This window comes from Lissotriton helveticus, chromosome 4_1 (genome assembly GCF_964261635.1).
Source record: "Lissotriton helveticus chromosome 4_1, aLisHel1.1, whole genome shotgun sequence".
NCBI classification, from domain to species: Eukaryota; Metazoa; Chordata; class Amphibia; order Caudata; family Salamandridae; genus Lissotriton; species Lissotriton helveticus.
In genome coordinates this window covers 1,714,496,762-1,714,520,865 of record NC_136063.1, presented here as the reverse complement: position 1 = coordinate 1,714,520,865, position 24,104 = coordinate 1,714,496,762, and the positions used below count along the sequence as shown (strand labels likewise).

At 44.9% G+C, this 24,104-nt stretch overlaps 1 protein-coding gene across 1 annotated transcript in view; it reads left to right on the top strand.

Moving 5' to 3' along the window:
* CNGA2 (cyclic nucleotide gated channel subunit alpha 2) overlaps nucleotides 1-24,104 on the top strand; it is a 360,336-nt gene that overhangs the window by 175,449 nt on the left and 160,783 nt on the right. The window contains exon 2 of the mRNA XM_078685896.1: nucleotides 12,840-12,982. Within this exon, the coding sequence (XP_078542022.1) occupies nucleotides 12,879-12,982 (104 nt within the window). The 5' untranslated portion in view covers nucleotides 12,840-12,878. The remainder of the gene's footprint in view (nucleotides 1-12,839; nucleotides 12,983-24,104) is intronic.

The following is a 24,104-nucleotide window of genomic DNA, read 5'->3' as shown; positions in this document are numbered from 1 at the left end:
TCTATTCATGGATAAACTTTCCAGCAGCAAACGCTGTCACACATGAGTTCCACTATTACAAAATAGAGGAACCACCGGAAGAGTACACTCCTTTCAAGGAGGTGGAAATCCCATTAAAATACCAAGAGCACCTGCTCTGGTTTAAAGGCGCCCTAAAACATAATAATCACATCACCAGGCTCGGTCCACTAGGTAGACCAGGAGCAACGTGGCCGGTTCTAGCCAGCTACACACCACATCCAGACATCGAAAAAATGTCAGTACCAGAACTTTTAGCACAGCTAAAACAACTGATTAAAATACACAGACAATTAGTCCAATATGTAATGCGGACTTCAACAGTCCAACCAGCTATTAACCTTCCACAGCTGACCCCTCATCAGGGGAACACAAACAAAATTACACCACAGAACATACAATCATGTCTGGGTAAAGTACCCGCAAAACGGGAACAAATTCTATTCTGGTTAGCACAAAAAATCACTCAAATAGAGGCAGTATTTCCGGATACTACCCCTACTGAGAAACACAGAATTCTGACTATCTGCCTTCCAATGGGGATCGCACCACATGTGGAGGACTGTGACACTTGGGGCACAGTCTTTGCTTCCATTTACACAAAAACACATGGTGTTCCGTCCATGGTGGTAATACCAGATGTGCTAAGACAGATTCAAAACGAATACGGTCCAGAACCTGCTTTAACTCTGGGTATGAAATTACTGAAAGACTTCAAGCTGGTCTCGGCTATATTATTAGCCAGCATAAAAGGGGAAGCAGCATCTGTGGCGATCCGCCAAAAATTGAAAGAAACAGATATAGCAGAACAACCATTTGAACTTGCCAGGATCATAGAAAAATCCTATGAAGAACTAGGAAGAGATAGTTTGGGTGGGAAACCAGTAAAACCCCAACTAACTGAAAATCCTGAAAAAATATTAATTAAAAATAATCTAAACACTCCAAAAAAGAGCTGGGATGGAAATAAACAATCCACTCCCAAAGAAAAAAGATTCCAGTCCAGAGGAAGGTCTCCTCGGCGGAGAGAAAGATCTCCGGACCAAGGACACAAGTCTCCCCAGAGGGAGCCCTCTGAGAAAAGATACAACCTTAGAAATAGGGATAATCTAAAGAAACCTGATAGATATCAAGATATTGATACACGTCCCTCTCGATCTTTTCAGACTTCCTCGCAGAAATCGGAAAGAAGAGGACGGTCAGAACAAAGGGAAGAGCACGTCAAGTCCAAAGACAAGGAACCTGCTCATCAAAGTAAAAAATTACAATTTCCAAAAAAGAAGGTAGCCAGAATTAAAATAGTCAAACATGCCGAGGACCCTGAGGACACAGCTGAAAAACGGAGAGTGGGCCCAGACAGCGCAGCAGAAGTGACAATAGCTCTCAAGATCCTGATGAATCATCTGGAGACAGTGGACACGAATGAATACATTCAAGTGGAAACTGCAGACAGCAGAGTTAGCAAACCTTATAAAATATACGAGATAACATTACGTATAGAGGGAGATAAGACTAGGAAAGTAAGGGGTCTATTTTGGGATAATCTTTCCAAGGGCTATGACATCCTTTTAGCTGAAAAAGACTGGCCACCAGAGTTTGTCAGGGAGTGCCCTCATGGCGAAGAAATGATTATGCCTGCCTTCTCAAATCACATTCCAATACATAAAAAATATACACTTGCAAGAAAGTGGGCAGTAGCCCAAGCTCCTGCATTATATAAAAATCATGTAGGATGGGATGAGGTCTCTCCTCCTCACAAAATCCAATTAAAATGTCAACCAACTGCACAAAGGCAGTACCCAATTAAGCAAGAAGCTAAAAAACAGGTCAGGGAGATCTTAGATCAACTTGAATACCAGGGGGTGATTGAAACATGCACCTCACAAATGAACAATCCTTTGTTTCCTGTCTCCAAGCCAGACGATTCATATCGTCTAGTTTTGGACTACAGACACCTTAACTCATGTTGCAAAACATTTGCAGTACAAAACTCACACAGTGCAGCACTAATGAATAACATCGTGCGCAAAAAATACAAAACAACATTAGACATCTCTAATGGATTCTTTTGTCAAAACATTGCACCTGAAAGAAGGTATTTGACCGCTTTCTCAATAATGGGCTCGCAGAAAAATTTCTGTCGACTCCCACAGAGATTCAAGAACAGTCCAGGATTATTCTCAGCAAGAGTAACGGAGTTACTACAACTGTATGATGATGAGGCATTATCTTATGTCGATGACATCTATCTAACAGATGATGACTTGGATACTCACTTGAAAAGAGTGAACACCCTAATACTTGGGTTCGCAGCAGAGGGCTACAAATTCAACTTTAAAAAGTCACGAATTGACCATCTAACTGTCCTGTTTTTAGGATATGAATTATCAAGTGAAGGCAAATGCCTAGCAGACAACTTCTTAGAAAAGTGTGCTGTACTCCAAGCACCAAAAACGCTGAAAACTTACAATCAATTCTAGGTTTCCTGAATTTCGGAAGAACATACATTCTAAATTATGCAGAGAGGGTTAAACCTCTCTATGAATTAATAAAACCAGATTTTAAACCAATCAATTGGACTCAAAAACACACAGAAATGTTGAGATCATTGCAAACAGACATGTTAGCAAAAACAAAATTGCAAACTCGCGAGAATACACGCAACCTTGTAATCCGAGTCATCCCAGGAAGATGCGGATTCACGTACCTGACCTCTAATGAGGGAGAAAAGGTACCAATAGCATGCAAATCACACTTGTACTCACAAGCTGAAAAAACATTCAGTCTTGCGAAAAATGTTGTAAATGCGGTTCAAACAGCTGTAGCAAAAGAAAGAGCCCAGGCCCAAGGCAGACGGATTACTGTTTTAACAGCAGAATCAGCCTTCGAGGCATTGACAAGCCCATGTAATTTAACTACCGTGGCATTAGATCCAAAATGGATACAATGGGAAAATTCTCTTGCTACAGAAAAAGTGAAATACTATTTTGACCCGGAAATGAAAAAAATGAAATATCTAACATATGAGAAAGAATATCCTCTGCCTAGCGACATTCTGCCCATACAACTTTACGCCTGCGTAATATACACAAACAGTTATGCAGAACCCTCAGTTTGGGGAAAACAAGCCTACAACGCTACGTGCAAGGTTGTCAAATGCCGGTGGCGCGGACGTAAATTGATGCCACTGGTCACAATGTCACAATCTGTAAAAGACAATTCAGGTCAACAAACTGAATTAATAGCTTTAAATATGGCGCTCGACATTGCCGATCGCGAATTCCCGACACTAATAGTGTGCGATTCGCATTCCTGCATCAAATCATACAACGAAGACTTGCAGAAATGGGTTGAAAACGGTTACAAAGATGACACAGGTGCCACAATTAAGCAAAAATCGCTTTGGGAACAAGTAGTTCTAGTAAAGAAAGAACTACAAAAGACTCACGTGATACATACACTGAGTCATCAGCGTGATGGCGTTCACGCTGCAGGGAATTCATTGGCTGAGACAGCCACAGCGGAAGCAATTAAGCCGGCTTCCGTAGCCACAAAAAAGCGTTCAGAAAAATACATAGACGGGGAAACCATGCTGGCGGTAAAAACGTCTTTAAAAAGCGACTGTGCAGCATTACCCGTGAACTATCCACTCAAGTATACATACATAATCGATGCAAACTCCGTTCCTTTTGCTCGAATCCCTGGAGTGGGGGATAGAGTGATTCCAAACACGAACAGGAGAGTCTTGCTAATAGCAGACGCACACATGGGTGAAGGTCTAGGGCACCGAAGGATCAAGTAATCTCTGAGAGAATTACAATCAGAATACTGGTGGCCGGGAATGAGCGTGGATAATCACAAATTTGCAAAAAATTGTGAAAACTGCAACAGAGATCGCAGTGGCGAACCGGCCGAAGTAGTGCCAGAACACCTAGTAGAAAGCATAAGGCGATCTATACGCATGATTAAACAGGAAACATGCGTCCCTATGTATGTTATTTAAGACTAGATTCACTTAAAATGTAGACCCCAGCGCTCGGCTGACGCCAGAACTGTTATAAAAGATTTGCGAGTCTATACCGGCACATACGCAATTGGCATGCTACATTCTGACCAGGGTCCTGCTTTTAGCTCTCGAGCTTATAAGGAGGCCATGACCAGCATGGGCATTGCATTGCGGTATTCTTGTCCCTTCCATCCTGAGGGAAACGGGATTGTGGAAAGAAATAACCGAGACATAAAGCAATCTATAACGGCAAGGGTATTAGGTACGGGTACTGCGTGGGTCCAACATAGTCTTAACAATCTGCCAAGAAATTCTCTAAAAGGTTTCAGTCCGTATGAACTATTGTTCGGGACTAGAATGCATATTCAGGACCTCGATAGTCAGACTTCAGTGGTAGAAGAAAAATGCTTTGATATCAAAGATCGTTTGCTATTTTACAGGACTTAAATGAAAACAAGAAAAGACCTGAGCAACGTTAAGCTAAAACAACAGCCAACAGCCACTGAAGAGAAACCACCTGTCCCAGCAAGGCCTGTCTGGATTCCAAAGATTGGGGATCTGGTCAGAGAGAAGATTGCGGTGAAGAAGGAATTTGGGCCTTCTTACAGAAAAGCAGTACCTGTCTTAGCTGTCAACGGAACAAGATCAGTTGTACTACCGCCCCTTGCTGGTAAAAAGGAGAACCGAGTTGTATTCATCGACCTGGTTAAACCACAATCATGTGGCCAATAATAAGTAGTAGGCCCAGTGGACTCCCAAGAAGTAGCAGAAGACCAAACCTTGCTACAATCCAAGAGGTTCAAACTGAGAGACTAATCACATTTGATAAACCTGCAGTGATTAATAAAGGACTGTGCAATAATGCCATGGAACTTGTGCCTCTTGAAGCCCAAATTGCAACAGCTCGTCAAGAAACACCTGTCTACGACGATGTAGCCTCAGACTATGCTAATGAAACAAATAAAATTCCAAAAGCAAATAAAAATCCGGAAGCAATTCCAACAATTGACAGAACTGCATCAGGCTACTTCATCAATTTCGATGACTTTTCTGAGGATCCAAGCGAACCTGAGGAACAACCAACAGAAACAAAGACTTTTAAAGACAAAGCAAAAGAACTCTTTCATCAACTCAAAGAAACCTATCTGATTTCTCCATGGATTGAATTTTGGGTTGTGCTAGGTGTACTTTTCCTCCTGCTTTGGCTCATCATGGTACTGTGCTTGGGACATTTCATTGAGGGAAAATACAGTACAATGGACACAGCAAGTCAGAACATCAACTTGGTCCTAAAGCCACACAAGTCATCCCACATTGGGAAAAGAGAACTATCATCAGTAAATTTCACAGCCAATCCAATACCCGGTGGGGTAGCTTGGGACAAAACAGAATATGATATTTATGGCCCGGTTGAGCTATTGAAGTATCCACATCAATTCAAGGTTTCATTAAGTGACTTTGTAAAACCGAGCACATTCTCTGATGATTGGGACTAATGATATGATGTCAGATTTAGTTATGTCAGCAAAAGTTACAGAACATGATTATTTACAGGGTTCATCAAATTATGAACAGATGTACTGCTACAATCACTATGCCAACCATTATTTGCATAAATCTGCTCAATTTAGAAATGTTTTTAATTATAATCAATGGGAACATTGTGCAACTCCACCAAAAGGCAGTTCAAAAACATTTTTTGATAAATTCCCATACTTCTCAGGGTTTAACACAAGTGATGCAGAAACATTTTATTTCAAACTGTTAAATAAGACAGGAATGAAAACCATGCTGACAAACACTAAATTAATCTATTCAGAATTTATTTTTGAAAAAATGACTACATTTGGTTTTGATTTTTGGAAAAATAATATTGAGACAAAAACCATCTGGGGTACCAAAGATTGGCAGGTCCAAGGTATAGAATCATTATTTAGAGCCTGCATGATCCCAGAACAAATGATATTCTTGAATGATACCATTCAACAGACAACCTGTCTTGGCCTAGCCAAAATTAAAGACTCTATTCCAAAACCAACACCTGACAGTAACAGCACTACAGATGTTGAGATAGACGTATCCCATATTTTTAACCAAAACAGAACACATCCTGATTGGAAGAAATGGTTGATCTGGCCCACAGACACAAATAACTGTCAAGATAGATTCCTGAACAAAATACAGGGGTTCAAATTGACCAGGCCAGACCCTAGATACTCCCAGAGACAACATCCAGGGATAGTAACAACATACAGTGTAGGAAAACTCTGCCTCGAATGGCTACAGACATCCACACTGGCAGAAATTAAGCAACACTTGACTTTACTTAAAGACGGTGCTGACTTGCGCGATTTCATAATGGGACCACGCAAACAGCGTCCAAAACGTTTCATAGCGCCCAGTATATATGCAGCTTACAACGAAGCTTGGAAAGTAATGCAAATTGAAACAGCAGAAAAAATATGGGAAATTGACCGTATAAATTTGGAAAAATCACTTTCTGTTGTGGACAATGGGTTAATGACTCTGTCTTCCAGAATATATTCACTGGACAGTATTGTATCATCTGCTATAGATATAATAGAGCAGGACTTACTAATGTTACAACATGGTCAGTCCCAACTACGTTCTATTGTACAGCTTGGCTGGACGTTACAAAATCTGCGTTCAGGCTACGTGCCTTGGCGTTTAATCAACACAACGTCATTATTCTCTATCTTTAACCTTACTGATACACAAATCAGCTTGGCACAAAAAGGAGCGGAATATACAATTCTGAGCATTGAAAAACTTGAGAGATTACCATTGACAATGTCAGAACGACCTGTCATTGAATGGATAATACACGGGATCATAACTATTCCGATAACTACTTTCCAATTTAAATACTGCCAAGAGTATATACCAGCGGGCCAGTATGAAAGGTTGGGTAAAGAATACATTAAGTCATCATGGAAATTACCTTACACACACACATGTTATAGTGAAAAAGGACAGAATGTATTTCTTAGTGGTGATAATTGTAAAAGGTCACTAAGTGGTATACTTCTGTTTCAAGGTATTAACCTACATGGAGCCTGTGAGGGGACTTCAAATAACCTTTCATGCCACCAACATGGCACACCTGCAACTCGAATAGAGCCATTTTTTAGACGGCTTTCTAACGGGAGCTACATTCTAATAGTGGACCACAGATGTTGTGGCTTGGTGCCAGGAAAAGCTTATCTAGTAAGCGTTTCTTCCATGGTCACTTGCTGTATGGAAGTATTGTTTCCGAACAACACCCCAGACAGGGAGGAAAACATTTGGCCCATTTTGAATATCTCTTCTATTCGAATTGATACTTTAAGCAGAATAAAGTCTGTCCTTTTGCAGACAACTGTGCCCTTGACGTCATCAAAAGAAAGGTATGATCTGCAAGTTGCAAGGACAACGGCGGAGATACATAGCCTTTTATCAGCAAATTGCCCCCTACATTTCGCAGAAATGTTAAGCCAAATCCTAAATATGTCCGATATTGGAGGTATCCCGCATGTATTTAAGACAATTTTTTCGGGACTGTTAACACCCTTCAAAGCAGTCCTGGGCATCTTTCCTAATTTTGTCCATTCGGTCTTTGGCGGCCTACCACTCCTGTTGGGACTCGTAGCAGGCATTTTATTTTTGATTCTCCTGCTTCGTTATGGCAAGCCATGTCACAGACAAGACTCCAGCAACAATGGAAGAAACGATCCTAGCTATACGCTTTCGGGACCGCATAACTAAAGTCCTTGGATTAGCCCGGCTAAGAGATCTAAATATGACCTGGTTTCTTTCATTCAGACCCATCTGGCAGAATTGTATCTTACCTGTGTTAAGATGTATGCTGTGCGGAGAAGAATGCGTGTTAGACGTCTGTCTCACACTACAATCAGAAGTACCATTGGATACAGATACTTTGCTAAGTCCTGTAACGGCTCATGCATCGTGTTGTCCCCAGCGGTTACCCATCCTGATGACGGCATTCGTGGAGACTTCACCACTGCGATTAAAGGGTAGTGAAGTGCAAGATGAGAGCAGCATCAACCAGGTACGACCTTCTGTGAGCAATGCTGATCAATGCATCGATGATAGCAATCATTCTCACGACTGCACAGTTGCGGCATTTTCCAACTTGGTCGAACTTTCACCTGAAGCGGTAAACTGCTTTTTTGAAAGTCTGTCTGAAATGATGTTTTCACCCGAGCAAAAAGAATAACTTTTAAGCAAACCAGTACACAGCGTTCCCTGAACTCTGAATTCGGCCTTCGGCTTTGATAACAAAAGCTACTGAACATATTTGGAACAATATTTTTTTTCTCTCTCCCCTGAAGGCGAAATTATTTTTTTTCCCGATTCCAAAATATTTACCTTTTTTTTTGGCACATGTACTCTGCTTGAAGTAGAACTATTCTTAGAGAACAGAGCTTCTATTTTAGGAACTCTAGAGACAATATATTACCTCAGCCTCTAGCATATCTTCAAATAACTGTATTTATATGTGATGGGATGGTCTCAACCCTTTTTTCTGTATTAAGAGCCATTTCATGTGTAAATTTCGCAAATCATTCATGCTGATATATATATGCATCCTTTTTTAATGAATGATTACACTGCTTGTAACGCGTACAGTACCTATAATCATTTTCATGTATTTCGCATACACCATTTCAAATGCAAAAATTTATTTTGGGGTGGGTTGATATACACGTGCACCTTTTATGTTTACTATTGCTTAGTTTTAGTAATGATGGACATTAATTCGTGGAGTGGGTGTAATGTGTTATCTAGGAAACCTGAATCGATATTCCCATTTCATGCCCTTGTCCGGCTATAATCAATAATATCCATACAACGGCATAATAATCATATCCATAATTCAGTCGTAGCGCATGCTGTCACATTAAGCAAGGCTACTTCTCCGGCCCCCTAGTAAGCACACAGAGTTCTCTAAATAAAACCAAGCCTCCAGCAACCTGGGAAATCCCCCTTGCCTTTGTTTTGATTTCGTCCTAGAACTCCAGTAAAGCACTGTAAGAACGGCCAGTTCTTAGTGACATCTTTATTGACGTCTTATGTCCTACCTTACGTCAAACCCAGGCACCTTTCAGGTATAAATATACCAACGTTGCCTTAAGCAAACACACGGTGCTGAATCTGGAGCAGAGCAGCTATCTACTTCCGAGAGCCCAGCTGATGCGAGAGCCCAAGGACGCTGCCCCTCCCTTTTGACGCGCTGAGAAAGATGCTGTCTTTTCTCTTGCCGAGAAATTCAGCTCCGGCGTTTCCAGCCTACCCTTGCGGGTTGCTGGGATATTGAGCCCTGAGAGAGAGATACCAGACCTCCTGCTTTCTATTACCCAGGTACGGAACTGACTAAACCCTTACAGAGAATTCTTGAATCAGATTCTTGGCAAAACAAACTTAACTTAAATTGCTACTTACTTACTCCCTCCCACGTATTAGGCTTAGGTCAGGTACACCGGGGTAGGCATAGTTAGAAGCACCAGTTGAGTACGATTAGTGAATGTATATATATATGTATCTATTATATCTATTTTAAAGTATCATATGGCTAAGAAACCATATCAATGCTTTTACAGTATTATTTTATAATCCTGCTTTTACTGTACGCACTTTACTTTACTATAAGTATTGCAATTGTAGCAATTCATTTCTCTTGTATGAGGAAGAAGACTGCTCAATAAATAACACCTTTTATTGAAAACGCCGTCTCTCTTTACTCTGCATTCTGGTGAAACTAAGTACGCACCTTTGACTGAGTGAAATAGCTGTCTTTTGTTTTCACATGACTCTAGAGATATACTCTTAATCAGGGAGAGCAAAGTTGTCATGTTTTATGGTTGTCAGAAGCTAATCCCTTCTTGTCTATCCAGGGAGGTTAAACTCCTCCTCGTTTATTCGAGAAAGTTTCTAGTGACCTCTGAGCTAGCTGGCAAACACTTAAGTCTAATATAGTCAGTAGAGACCTAGTTAACCTCAGTCCTACGTCTACACTGCTGAATATATTATTCCAATGCGCAGAGCCTATTGGGACTATAGGAACTACACTACACTTTGTACCGAAGTTGTTGGTGAGATACTAACCCTTCTATGACTATGTCTTTTTATAGGCCTATCCCTGTTTAGTAATTAGTGTCAGTTGTGCTGATCTGGTCTGTGAAAGAGAGAGAGAGAGAGAGAAAGAAAGAAGGTGAGAGGGTGTGAGAGCAGGACCCCACCAGAGTGGCCAACACTATAAAGAAAGAGCTCACTTGCCAGCGGCTTCCAGCTCCTTGCATGTGACTGTGTTTCCTGGAGCCCCTTGCTGCATGGAGTGATACCCCTCACACTGTCATAGTTTCTACAGCACTCTTCTCAACTGCTGCAGACTCCTTGTGCCGACTCATCTTCACGTGACCAGCTATGTGGTTCAGTGGGTGTGCAGTGCCTGCAGTGGAGTGTGCAGGGAGGTTTGGATGGCAGTAGGACAAGTGCAACAGCACTCAGTCCTAACAGTGATGTATAGCTTACTCATCAATGTATATATCATCCAGGGATTGTATGTCGAAATATTGACTACAAAAACATCACACTATCAAAATATCGTGGAAGAACATGAAGAAAGTAAATATAAATTTACAGTCCTTAAGTTCACTTCTGCATATCTTGAAGATATATATATATATTGTCATGGTACATATATGTGGAGTTAAGTAGAGTAAACCAAAACGTATCTCTATATACCAACCTTGATGATATTTTGGTTCTTGATATTTTTTCCATAGTATTTTACTAGTGTAATAAATTAACATTTATTTTAAGGTTGAAAGCTCTTCCAGGACAGCATCCAGGTATTTGGTCCCTTGGGGGAAATGAGAGATTATATCATGTTTTGGCAATGCACCAAAACAAAGATCAGACACTAGAATTGTTCAAATGCAAGATTGCATCATTGGGGTAGCATAAGCTGGTTATGAAATCTAAGAAGTATATGTAAGTCCCAACCAGATGCTTGTTGGAGTAGTGGTGGAAAAGCCACTGACAAGTAGAAGGATAATTTGAGATCCTTTCTCAACTTGGCTCAGTTCTACTCAAGATCTGTTCCTCACTTTGCAGAGAAAATAAACTTTGAGGGGTCTTATGAATAAGAAAGCTAATGTCAATAGGATGATGAATGTCAGGACGTCTTTAACAAGGCAAAGACGTTACCCATGGTTGCCGCTCATAAAAGATTTTGATTCTATTTTATGCATATTAATATTAACTGTTCTTGCAATAGAGGCTTCACTGCTCCTTTGACTGAGAAAACTGAAGGGGAAAAAAATGAAAATCACTGTAAACCTGAATGGGTAATGTTACCATTAGTGTAGGAAGACGGTATGCCCCACGTCTACCTGTTTATGTGGTGGAGACAGTTTCTACATAGAATTGATTATAATCCACTTATGACACAATACAGAAAATATGACATAGAGTAGGCATTAGAGAGGATCGAGAGGGTGATATTGAAGTGGTTGGAATCTTCATACAGAGTGGCAAATGTTCTCAATTGAAAGAATGTGATTGATTTTTTAATGTAGAACAAATTGTCATGTGAATGAACGGGATGATTGGTGGTAGAACTTAGAGTAATGGAGTACTTTGGAAATAGTGTGATGAAGATTATGAAAATCATAGTAACCTAATCTAGCTTTTACCTGGTTCATGGTACAGAGACCATATTTTTTGTCATTTTAGATGATGCCCTGATGGCTTGGATGGAGGCAGTTTCACTACCTTGATTCATTAGACAGCTCACTGACTTTTTACTCTGCTGACCACCTAAGGCTCCACAACAAGCAACATGAGATGAAATTAATCATTGGTATCAGACAGCATCAAGTCTTTTTATTAGGAAGTGTGCACCATGTCTACTCTGCATATCGAGCTGTAAATTGTTGAGTCACACAGGGATTTTCACTTAATTCCATGCTCTTCAATGCTTATGTGCCTCCCTCTTGCATCAACTATCAGATGTTAAGTGTTTTCCTTTGTGGACAACTCCCAACTTTTGATTTGACTAACGGTTACCCTTGGTAACTTCAAAAATTGCATGCTAACTGTTATGATCTAGATGTCCAAAACACAATGAAGTTAAACGTTGATAAATTGAGAATTCTTACTTTAGGTGGTTCTCCCACCATATTGTGGTGATACATACAGTTCATGGTAGTGGTCAAACTGTGACAGAGCTACATGTCTTGACTGAGATGGTAATGTTAGGAGCAAAGGTTAGAGTTCATGAAAGAAGTCGCCTTTCAATCACTCCACATAAATAGCTGTGTAAAATAAGGTGGCTGCACTAGTCCACATTTGGAGATTGCGGGTTGCTATCCTGTGACATTGCTATAAATAGTAAATCTCTTCAAGATATCTGAGGACTTACCAACCTACACACAGTTTATCTATCTTTGCCTCCCAACCACTACTTCCTTCTTGACCGGCATCGTATTTTAGCAAAACTGACACAACTCCTTTAACATTTGTTTACTTCCTTTGAAAAATCCGTGACAAATCGTTTAAAGCAGTTTAGTTCGCAGGTTATGTTCCAGACCTTTGTGTAATGCCTTGGTTGCCCTGATATTGGTGTTTTGTACAATGCACACTAATGCTATGTGTAGGAATTTTAATCATGATGCTTCACAAACAAATATAGCACATGAATTGCAAAACTCAAGGCTAAGGATAACCTGCTACGTATGAACTAAAAACAATTACCAGTCACTAATAATAAGCATGTCCTTCTTTTATTTAGATTCTTTGTTCATTTGTGTGAGAATTCACATGGAGGACGATGGGGCAGATCAATGTCCAGAAGAATTCCCCAGCCAACCCAAGGCTGTCTGCCAAAACCAACGCTGAGGAGGATCCGGAACGAACGGAGATAAGCACCAGCAGGTATGACATCACTTCTGATAAAGAGCTGCGCCCATTCGAATGAACAGTCGAGGCACTTGCTAAGGACACTTGGTCCCAAAACTCTCAAGGACAGTGTTTGGACTTTTTGAGGAACATTCTAGCTCTGAAAAATATAGCACCCGTCACATAGTTAGCAAATGGATAATCAATTATCAATATGGGTACACTATTAGCAACACAGATTTGCTAAAGGGACAGTGTTTGTGAATATGTATGCACAAAATAGACTTAGACGCTGTCCACCAGTTCTGAGCATGATGTTCAAGTAATTTAATGTAGGACTGGCGCATGCCCTGCCAAGGAAGGAAACAAATCTAGAAATGTGAAGGCTTCACCTTGCCCAGATTAAACTTCAAGCACATTGACCACTGTTTCTTACCAGGTGGCTGAGTAAGAGCAACAAGGGTGCTGCTCTGTCCTTTTCGCTATGTTTTGGTGTACTGAAATAGGAGCTCAACATAGGCAAGCAGCCACCGGATTTTTCACGTTTAGCCCATTTGCTGCAAAATCCCCCAAGTGCTCGCTGAGATGAGTGGGTCATTGGCAAACTTTTCAATACCTCCATTTATATTATATATTGTTGCAGTGCCTTTTACTATGCCCTCACATCCTTGGCCATTTGACTTATTGGCTTTACATGAGAACTATGCCTTTAGTGCTTCTGCTGGGATAGACTATTGCACCACACACTACTTCATCTATACAATTTTTCCACCTGCTGAAGGGACTTGATTGTTCAGATTCTACTAGTGTACCACCATTTCTTGATCGAGGGTCTTCAGTCACCCACACACTAGAGGTCTCAATAATACCAGAAGCACTAAATGTAACTTGACTTTTGTCTGCATTGCTTCAAGCACCCTCAGGTACATTCCTAGTATATTTAATCCCGCATTAATAGTTACTAAGCTAATTAAATAGACAAAGTATGCCAGAAGAATGACTAATAGTATGTTTTCAGACTAATGTTGACCTCTATTTATTTATTTATTTTATTTATAAAGTTGTATATAGCGCAAACAAGATCCCGATGGATATCAGAGCACTTTTCAATATGATGGGAGGAGGGACAAAAAGCAATAACCAAATTAAGATCAGGGAAAACCTGAACTTGAAAAGGCGAAACGAGGAGAAATGCTTTGTTTCTCCACGTTTTTGCTGCTTCCATCCGTGCTGCTTTGTGCAGCACACACAGAAACAAAAAATTGCCTATGATTGTTTATGTGCAGGAAGATCCCCCTTCCTGCACAGGAAAAATGCCGTTTTGTAACTTCTCTGTGTACATCAATAAGCAGCAGACATAGAAGTTACAAAAAGATATATAACGGGGGCCTTCCAGGACATAAACATACTTTCCCTCAACACAGGCACCTTTTCACTATGGTGCTAGGGTGGCTGCGTTGGCGCTAGGGAGCTAAAGTTAGCGCCAGCGCAGGGTGAAACGCAGGGCTTCACCATATTCTAGTACATATGGTGCAGCCCTGCATTTCTAAAGTGACAAAGTGTGTTGTTAGCCTTCTTGGCTTAACGAAATGCTTCGCCACTTTATTGTAAATATGGCCCTCTGTGTCTTTTTTTTGTATAACATTTTTATTGGAATTTGACGAGTGGAACAAACAATCGTATACATCACTTGCAGTGGTCTGGCCCCATGTGTCTTAATCAGCTAATTGAGGATGCCTTTTATTCAGCTGCCAAACATTCTGTTGTTGATCTCGAATCCAATCTTTCTATTTCTTTCTGGGGGAAAAAGTTTTAAAAGGCATGGATCCGTTATGGCGGCTTGTTTTTGGCTTTGCACACCGAAGGGCACTTTAGAAAGAGGAGGGTGTTCACAGCCCTTCCTGAGCTTCAAAGGGTAGCCTGATGAGAGTCCCAGAACCCTTCCTGATTTCCGAAGCTGCCTGCCCTGTGACTGCCAAAAGCAGCTCAAACCTGTGCCTGTCTGCTATTTGTCCCTGAAGACAAATTACAGCAAAACCCATGGAAAAGGTAGACAAAGGGGGCATCCTCCACACACAGGTTGGCACTGGGTATAAAAATGGTGTCAAAGTGTACTCCTTGAACATACAAACTGCAAGAACCGGACTGTAGGTGAAAATTCAGAGATTCTGAGCTCTTAGCGTCAACAACAACTGTCCATGTCACCTGCCAATGCGAAGTTCCGACGACAACCTGCTCTTTGCAGCAGCTACCACCTATGCCTCCAGGCAAAACGTAGCCCTGACCGCGGCATGCTGATTGCACCAAAAATGATCTCTCTGCGGCTTCTATCATTGCGAAGCTCCAGCTGAGGCTTCTCAGAAGGAACTGGACTGTGTGAGAAGGTAAACTTTCCATTGGGATGAACCTGGTCCCTGTATCATGTTTAACTTTACCTCGGTCCATCACAAACAAATAATGACTACGATTGGCTCTTCATGCTTCTTAGTGCCATTTTCACCTGAAAATTAAAAAATTCATAACTCGGGTTCTGGATTTTTGTCGTTTTGGTGTTGTTTTGCATATTGAAATTTACTCTATTTTTCTAAATCAGTTTGGGATTTTTCTTGTGATGTTTTTACACTTCATTACCTTTGGAGTGCTGCATAAATATGTTACACATTGCCTCTAAGCTAATGGGGATGTGAAAGCCTTTCTAGTGAGAGTCTTACTGACATTACGGAATATTTCCTTCTCATGTCCCCTCAAATCCCCACATGCTCTTAGGATCCGTTCTAGAGAGATGACCAGATGGAACAATGGGCACCCCATGTCTATTATGCCTACTTTCTTATAAGAGAGCAGGCACTCTATGTGATTCAGACGGCATGCCCAAAGGGCCAACAACTGCTGGAAAAAATATTAGTAGAGCTCTGGGGCCTAAAAGTCCAACAAACTTTGGATACTGAAATGTTAAATCAAAGGCTGGCTAAGATAGAGAAGAATTTCATTCAGCTACCCAACCGGCTTCAGGAGGCTGAGTAGAGAATATCACATCTGGAGGGCAAGATGCTGTAACATAAAGGCATTCTCCCGAAGCGAAGAATATCCATGAGTTAGAGACTAAGGTGGAGGAAATAAAAAGTCATTCAAGGTATTCAAGCCTTAGATTTACTGGTATTCCTGAGGGCAGTGAGGTGCAGGGGGATATTTAGAGCAGCCCGCAAATGATGAATTCAGTTATCAAAACGTTTATCCTGCCATCCGCCCTTTCCGACTTGACTATTACGAGGGTGCACAGGGTCCCAGTCCAGCAATCAGCGGAAGCTAAATATCCATGAACAGTTCTTGTGAACTTTTCAGATTTCCATATTAAAGAACAGATTTTGACTATGGCAATTCGGCAAAAATCTTTTGCCATCTCTGGCAATGATCATATGAAAGTATTCTCTGATCTATCCTTTACTATGTCACATCACCATAAGGCCTTTCAAGGGTTGATTCAGGAATTTAGATTTATTGGGGGGCCAAGCATTGGTGGTATAACAGGCTAAATTGAAAGTTCTTATGAATGGCCGATTTAATTTGTTTTACAACAATAGAAGAGGCTAATGCTTTTTCGTCACAGATGGCTAAAACATAGGTTAAAAATTCAGGATGGGGGGGCGTGGCTAGCAGCCGACGATGGCGGCAGCTTAGAAGGCGAGCTCCGAGGTTGACGCGGCCTCCTCGCAAATCCGACTAGTTATCCGATAATTAAACACTACCCTGCGGGTAGGCACTGAAGCCCAGGACCGGGAGGCACAACCGGCAGCAACCAAAACGAAAATCCGTCCGAGGGAAGCGGAGTTTGCCACGCAACTCGTTCAGGCCACAGAGCGAAACTGAAGCCGGGAGGCTGATTGCCTCCGGGACCCGACAGGAAGTGCTGCGGGCTGGGCGCCGAGGAACCGGAAGCTACCGCTGGTGGTGCAGCTCTGAGGGCGAGCGATGTGCACAGATCGTTGAGGACGTCGGACTCCAGGTACATGTGACCCGGGCCCGCCCGTCGTCTGCTGAGACCAGATCTAAGCCAGAGGGCGCCCCGGACTGCGCCCCAGAGACAGACGGACCAGCCGCGTCCGAGTACGGACCCGCCATCTTGGATCCGGGCCCGCCGGCGGATCGGAACAGAAGACGGCGAATGCGCTGCATGCATCGGTGAGGTGCCCGGATTGTAGCGCGGGGGCCGCGGGAGTCCTTGCTCGGACCTCGGGACGCCTGGCGAGAGGGTTCGCCGAGACGCCGCTCCGACCCATTCGCCACTACAGATAGAGGAGGTCCCGGCGGGGGCGCAGTTGTTCAAGGCCCCGTACCCCGCGCCCTGCGTTGTACACTGCCGCGAGGGTGCGGTGCCATTACCCCCCTTTGGCTCACCCGAATGGGGAGTGGGCAGTGTCGCTGGAGTGGTCGCCACAGAGTGTGACATCAGAGAGACATTGGCAGCAGCGGACGTTAGGCGCACTCCTGCGGCGGCCGGGGTGATCCCGACTGGGGCCAAATTACTATCGAGAGCTCCGCCGACCATCAGCGACGTGGCAGAGACACGGTGAGGGCAACGTCTGAGGACGAGTGTGGCCCAAGACCCCTGGCCGCGAACCACCTGAACCGACTCGCCGACGGAGGTGTACCTCCCTGGCGGGCCATAAGACGTACCGGCCCGAACCGCACGACCCTCCAACAATGTGGCCTGCAGGGCAGAGAGAGCAACGGTGACGTCGGAGGGTCCAACCATCGGCTGGGTCCACACGCATCGATACCCTTTGGAACACTGTGAGCCGTCGCCGGGAATACCTACGGTTGGCCTTGGCTCCCTACGCACATTGTTCTTGGCGCCTACTCCTCAGCGGTTCGCCGCCACGACGACGGCCGGAATGGCAGGTAAGGGACCGAAGGGTGGAAACACGCAGTCAAGACTCGAAAAAATATGCCTTTGATAAAACGTCATCCTCCCCGACGGAAGCGAAACTGCAGGCGAACAAAACGGCCGACACGGCGGGAGGGAAGAAAGCGACACTGGAGGACGTGATGCGGGCTCTGACACAGGTCCAAGAGACAGTGGGGTCGATATCAACAGAAATTACACTAATAAGAGCAGACTTCCACAAAATGTCCGAAAAAGTGAACTCGATGGAGGTGGTTACAAAGTCGCTAGTGGAAGACGTCTCAGAACTGCAAATCAATATGGAGCGGATCTCGAACGAAAATAGAGAACTGCGTGACAAGCTGGATGAGCAAGAGGGACGCTCACGACGGAACAACATCCGCATACTAGGGGTTCCTGAATCGGAAGGCACTAGAGCTATGGACCTATATGTGGAGGGCCTGATCCAACAAGAACTTAAACCCAAGGGTGTTTCAGCATTTGTTTCGGTGGAAAGAGCTCACCGAGTCCCTGGGGGTCGCCCGAAAACAGGAACATCCCCAAGACCGATCATTGCCCGACTCTTTAATTTCAGAGACAGGGATGCGATATTGCAGGCGGCGAGAAACTCACCCCCAATTAAAGTCCAAAACTCCACATTGGCGTTCTTTCCAGACTACACGGCTGAGGTCGCACGCAGGAGGAGAACATTTTTTGAGGTTAAAAAGGAACTCCGAGCGAGAGAAATCCCCTATGCAATGCTCTTCCCGGCTAAACTGAGAATAGTGGCGGACAATAAAACTTGGTTTTTTGATACCCCGGAGGCGGCACACGACTGGCTGGAGGGATGGAGAACAACGGGACTGCCTCGCCGCTCCAATAGACCAAACAGACAACGCAATAATGGTGCGCGGCCGAGCTCCCAAGTATCCGGTGAAGACGTGGGACAACATTCTCCCCTGAGCGAGGTTCCAGAACGTGAAGACAATGAAGAACAATGACTTCCCGTAATTGTAATGATAGACCGAAGACAATTCTGGCCGGGCGGGCCTCCAAGGACACTGGGCAGAGGTCCTCTGAGGACGTGATGAGGGGCCGCTGACTCCGGAGAGTCCTTCACCCCAGCGAGCAAGTACTGTGTTTTGGGTTTGGGTTAGGCACTCTGCTACATTGGGGGGGCGGGCAGTTCCAAGTCCGTTTAGCAGGGGGGCAGGGAGGGGGGGAGTTGAGGGTTGGGGGGTTTTGCATTTTACGGGTAGTTTTATAGGTCTAGATTGGTTGGGCAGGTACACATATGCAGCATGGCGAGCTCCGGGCAACTTACTAGATCATGTTCACTGTGGCACATAGTCACCCTTTACCGTACACAATATGGCACATAACACACGGACTGACTTAGGGGGGGCAGACCCTGGGATGGGACCAGCGCCACCTTTACATCTCTTGTCTTGGAATGTGAGGGGCCTAGGGGATAAGGTCAAAAGAGGCTTAGTCTTACAACACATAAGGAGATTCAACCCGGCCCTGGTCCTGCTGCAAGAAACACACTTGACAGATTCGGCAGTACATGCACTAGACAGGAAAGGCTACCGTATGATTGCCCACTCGGAATTCACTAGGGGGTCCCGTGGTACAGGGATACTGAGGCACCGGTCCTCCAGGTACATACTTCAATCCACGAAGATAGACACGCAGGGGCGATTTGCGGCGGCGCTTGGACAGTGGGAAGGGAGACCACTAAATGTGGTCTCGGTATATATTCCGCCGGCTTTGCATGCGGCTGCACTCCCAGAACTGGGGAAATATTTGTTAGGACTCCCAGAAGGAGATCTCATAGTGGGAGGAGATTTCAATGCAACGGTACACACTACCTTAGATAGATTCCCGATACGAACTCAGGCTTCCGGACCGTCCCGAGTGACTGACTTCCTAGAAGCACAGGGTTTGATAGACCTTTGGAGAAGTTTCCATCCGACAGCCCAACAATACACTTACCATTCAGCAGTCCATGATAGCCTCTCCAGGATAGACTATTTTCTGGCGTTGGGCCACGGACTCCTCACTATAGACGAGGTGCGGATTGGGCCGAGAGGAATCTCGGACCATTCCCCATTGACGCTGACTCTTTCCAACCCGGAACGGTCCCAAAAACGCATTTACCCGATCTACCCAGGATATCTTAAGGTGCCCCAGGTGACCAAAGCACTTAAAAGTGCAACCAGATGCTACCTCGCGGAGAACGAGGGTTCGGTGTCATCCCCTTCAGTCCTATGGGAGGCCTATAAAACGGTTCTCAGGGGACAAGCCATTTCCACTATAACAAGGCATAAGCGCACCCAGAAACAAGAACTACTGAACGTAGAGGACGAACTCGCTAAGGCCAATGAAGAGCACATGGCTGACACGACCGGGGATACGTTGCATGCGCTCCAGTTGTGTCAGCAACGTCATACCGATCTTCTACGCCGCAGAGTGGGAGTCAATTTGGCGGCAACGGCGAATAGGGTATACGAGATCGGGGATAAGGCCAGCAAGCTTCTATCGTGGCTGGAGAAGAAACGGGAAGGACAAAGGTCGATCCTGCGACTAAAGGATTCGCGGGGGGTAGTGCACACTCGCCCTGCTCGGATAGTCGTCCTACTGGCTGATCATTATCAAACAGTGTATACCCCTGAAATAGAGGTTACGCAGGAAATGGCGGAGACAGCTCTTATAGGAGTGCCCACCCCCACACTGTCGCAGGACAGGGTGGAAGAACTTGAAGCTGACTTGACGACTGAGGAGTTCCAGTCGGCTATCGCAGCGTTGCACCCAGGAAAGGCCCTAAGCCCCAATGGAATACCGATTGAGTGGTACAAAATCATGTCGGAGACACTGGCTGCACCCCTGCTTAATATGTTTGTGGAATGCCTGGAAAAGGGACAGCTGCCACCTGACCAGCGAATGGCGACTATTGTGGCGATCCCGAAGCCTGGCAAACCACCTGAGGATTGCGGATCCTACCAGCCGATTTCCCTCCTCAATGCTGAGAGTAAAATCTTAGCGAAACTATTAGCCAATAGATTATTGCCCCACCTTGCCCATCTAATTCACCCAGACCAGTCGGGGTTCATGCCTCATAGAAGTACGGCGATGAATCTCAGACGTCTGCATGGAGTGATGGCAAGAGCCCCGTTGTTGAGGGAACCCGCAGCAGTCCTCTCGTTGGACGCTAAAATGGCGTTTGACCTGGTGGAATGGCGGTACCTCTTTGCGGTCCTACGACATATGGGATTTGGCCCGAAATTTGTCGCATGGATTAGGCTATTATACAACACTCCTGTGGCGCGCATAACAGCAAATGGCCACATCTCGAGAGATATTTTGTTAGCAAGGGGCACGAGACAAGGCTGTCCGCTCTCGCCACTATTGTTCGCTTTAGTGCTGGAGCCGTTAGCCACGGTCATTAGAACCACCAGGCTACTGCGAGGAATAGCCTGGGAGGGTGATTGGGAGGACAAAGTGTCATTATACGCTGACGATATGTTAATATACCGAACCGACCCGGCGGAGGGGATTCCTGTGTTGTTGGCACTGTGTGAGCGACACGGTGTAGCTTCAGGCTATAAAATCAATTGGACGAAATCGGTACTCTACATGCTGCATGGGAACCCGCCGCACTTGAGTGAGGATTGTCCTCTGCTACTAGAGGCCATCTCCTTCAGATATTTGGGAATCCAAATCACGCGAGAACACGGGACCTTTCAGGACATGAACCTGAGACCGCTACTCGACAGACTGAAAGCAGATGTCAGGCACTGGAAGACCCTTCCGCTGACGTTGTTGGGAAGGGCGGCGCTTTTCAAGATGATGGCGCTGCCCCGTTTCCTCTACGTCTTGGAAAATACACTGGACATGGTCCCACCTTCCTTTTTTAGACAGATATCAGGACAGTTGTCAGGCCTCTTGTGGGGGAACCGGCCGGCTAGGGTCGCACAGGCGAAGTTGGTTAGAGATTGGTACAGTGGAGGAATTGCGCTCCCGAACTTAGAATTATACTATTGGGCGGCTCACCTCAAGGTGATTAACCAATGGATACATGCTCCTCAGAACGACCCGGCATATCTAGCGGACCGGCGACAGCTGGGCACTACTACCCTTTTGGCCCCGCTATACAGTAAAGGACTATTTACAACAAGGGGTGGTGATGGACAGAGTCTCTGAATTAAGCAGAGTACTCTCACCCAGTCAAGAGATCAGGGCTAGATCCAACACCGTTTTTTAGCTCATTGCACCATCCCAGTTTCAGAACCTGGCTGTATGCAAATTAGTCTGTCCCTGGCCCAGTGCATCATGGGAACAGGGCAGACCAGACTACAACAGCCAATTCTTACACTGGGAAGGAAACAAGCTTCCGGGGACCGGTTTCTGCCATTTCAGGCGTCTTCGGCCCGGCTTGCTTGAATCCTGATGGTGCAATGAGCAAGGGACTCACATCTGAGTATTCCCTTCCACGCTTAGGGTGGACAAAATTATTTACAACAAGGGGTGGTGATGGACAGAGTCTCTGAATTAAGCAGAGTACTCTCACCCAGTCAAGAGATCAGGGCTAGATCCAACACCGTTTTTTAGCTCATTGCACCATCCCAGTTTCAGAACCTGGCTGTATGCAAATTAGTCTGTCCCTGGCCCAGTGCATCATGGGAACAGGGCAGACCAGACTACAACAGCCAATTCTTACACTGGGAAGGAAACAAGCTTCCGGGGACCGGTTTCTGCCATTTCAGGCGTCTTCGGCCCGGCTTGCTTGAATCCTGATGGTGCAATGAGCAAGGGACTCACATCTGAGTATTCCCTTCCACGCTTAGGGTGGACAAAATTATTTACAACAAGGGGTGGTGATGGACAGAGTCTCTGAATTAAGCAGAGTACTCTCACCCAGTCAAGAGATCAGGGCTAGATCCAACACCGTTTTTTAGCTCATTGCACCATCCCAGTTTCAGAACCTGGCTGTATGCAAATTAGTCTGTCCCTGGCCCAGTGCATCATGGGAACAGGGCAGACCAGACTACAACAGCCAATTCTTACACTGGGAAGGAAACAAGCTTCCGGGGACCGGTTTCTGCCATTTCAGGCGTCTTCGGCCCGGCTTGCTTGAATCCTGATGGTGCAATGAGCAAGGGACTCACATCTGAGTATTCCCTTCCACGCTTAGGGTGGACAAAATTATTTACAACAAGGGGTGGTGATGGACAGAGTCTCTGAATTAAGCAGAGTACTCTCACCCAGTCAAGAGATCAGGGCTAGATCCAACACCGTTTTTTAGCTCATTGCACCATCCCAGTTTCAGAACCTGGCTGTATGCAAATTAGTCTGTCCCTGGCCCAGTGCATCATGGGAACAGGGCAGACCAGACTACAACAGCCAATTCTTACACTGGGAAGGAAACAAGCTTCCGGGGACCGGTTTCTGCCATTTCAGGCGTCTTCGGCCCGGCTTGCTTGAATCCTGATGGTGCAATGAGCAAGGGACTCACATCTGAGTATTCCCTTCCACGCTTAGGGTGGACAAAATTATTTACAACAAGGGGTGGTGATGGACAGAGTCTCTGAATTAAGCAGAGTACTCTCACCCAGTCAAGAGATCAGGGCTAGATCCAACACCGTTTTTTAGCTCATTGCACCATCCCAGTTTCAGAACCTGGCTGTATGCAAATTAGTCTGTCCCTGGCCCAGTGCATCATGGGAACAGGGCAGACCAGACTACAACAGCCAATTCTTACACTGGGAAGGAAACAAGCTTCCGGGGACCGGTTTCTGCCATTTCAGGCGTCTTCGGCCCGGCTTGCTTGAATCCTGATGGTGCAATGAGCAAGGGACTCACATCTGAGTATTCCCTTCCACGCTTAGGGTGGACAAAATTATTTACAACAAGGGGTGGTGATGGACAGAGTCTCTGAATTAAGCAGAGTACTCTCACCCAGTCAAGAGATCAGGGCTAGATCCAACACCGTTTTTTAGCTCATTGCACCATCCCAGTTTCAGAACCTGGCTGTATGCAAATTAGTCTGTCCCTGGCCCAGTGCATCATGGGAACAGGGCAGACCAGACTACAACAGCCAATTCTTACACTGGGAAGGAAACAAGCTTCTGGGGACCGGTTTCTGCCATTTCAGGCGTCTTCGGCCCGGCTTGCTTGAATCCTGATGGTGCAATGAGCAAGGGACTCACATCTGAGTATTCCCTTCCACGCTTAGGGTGGACAAAATTATTTACAACAAGGGGTGGTGATGGACAG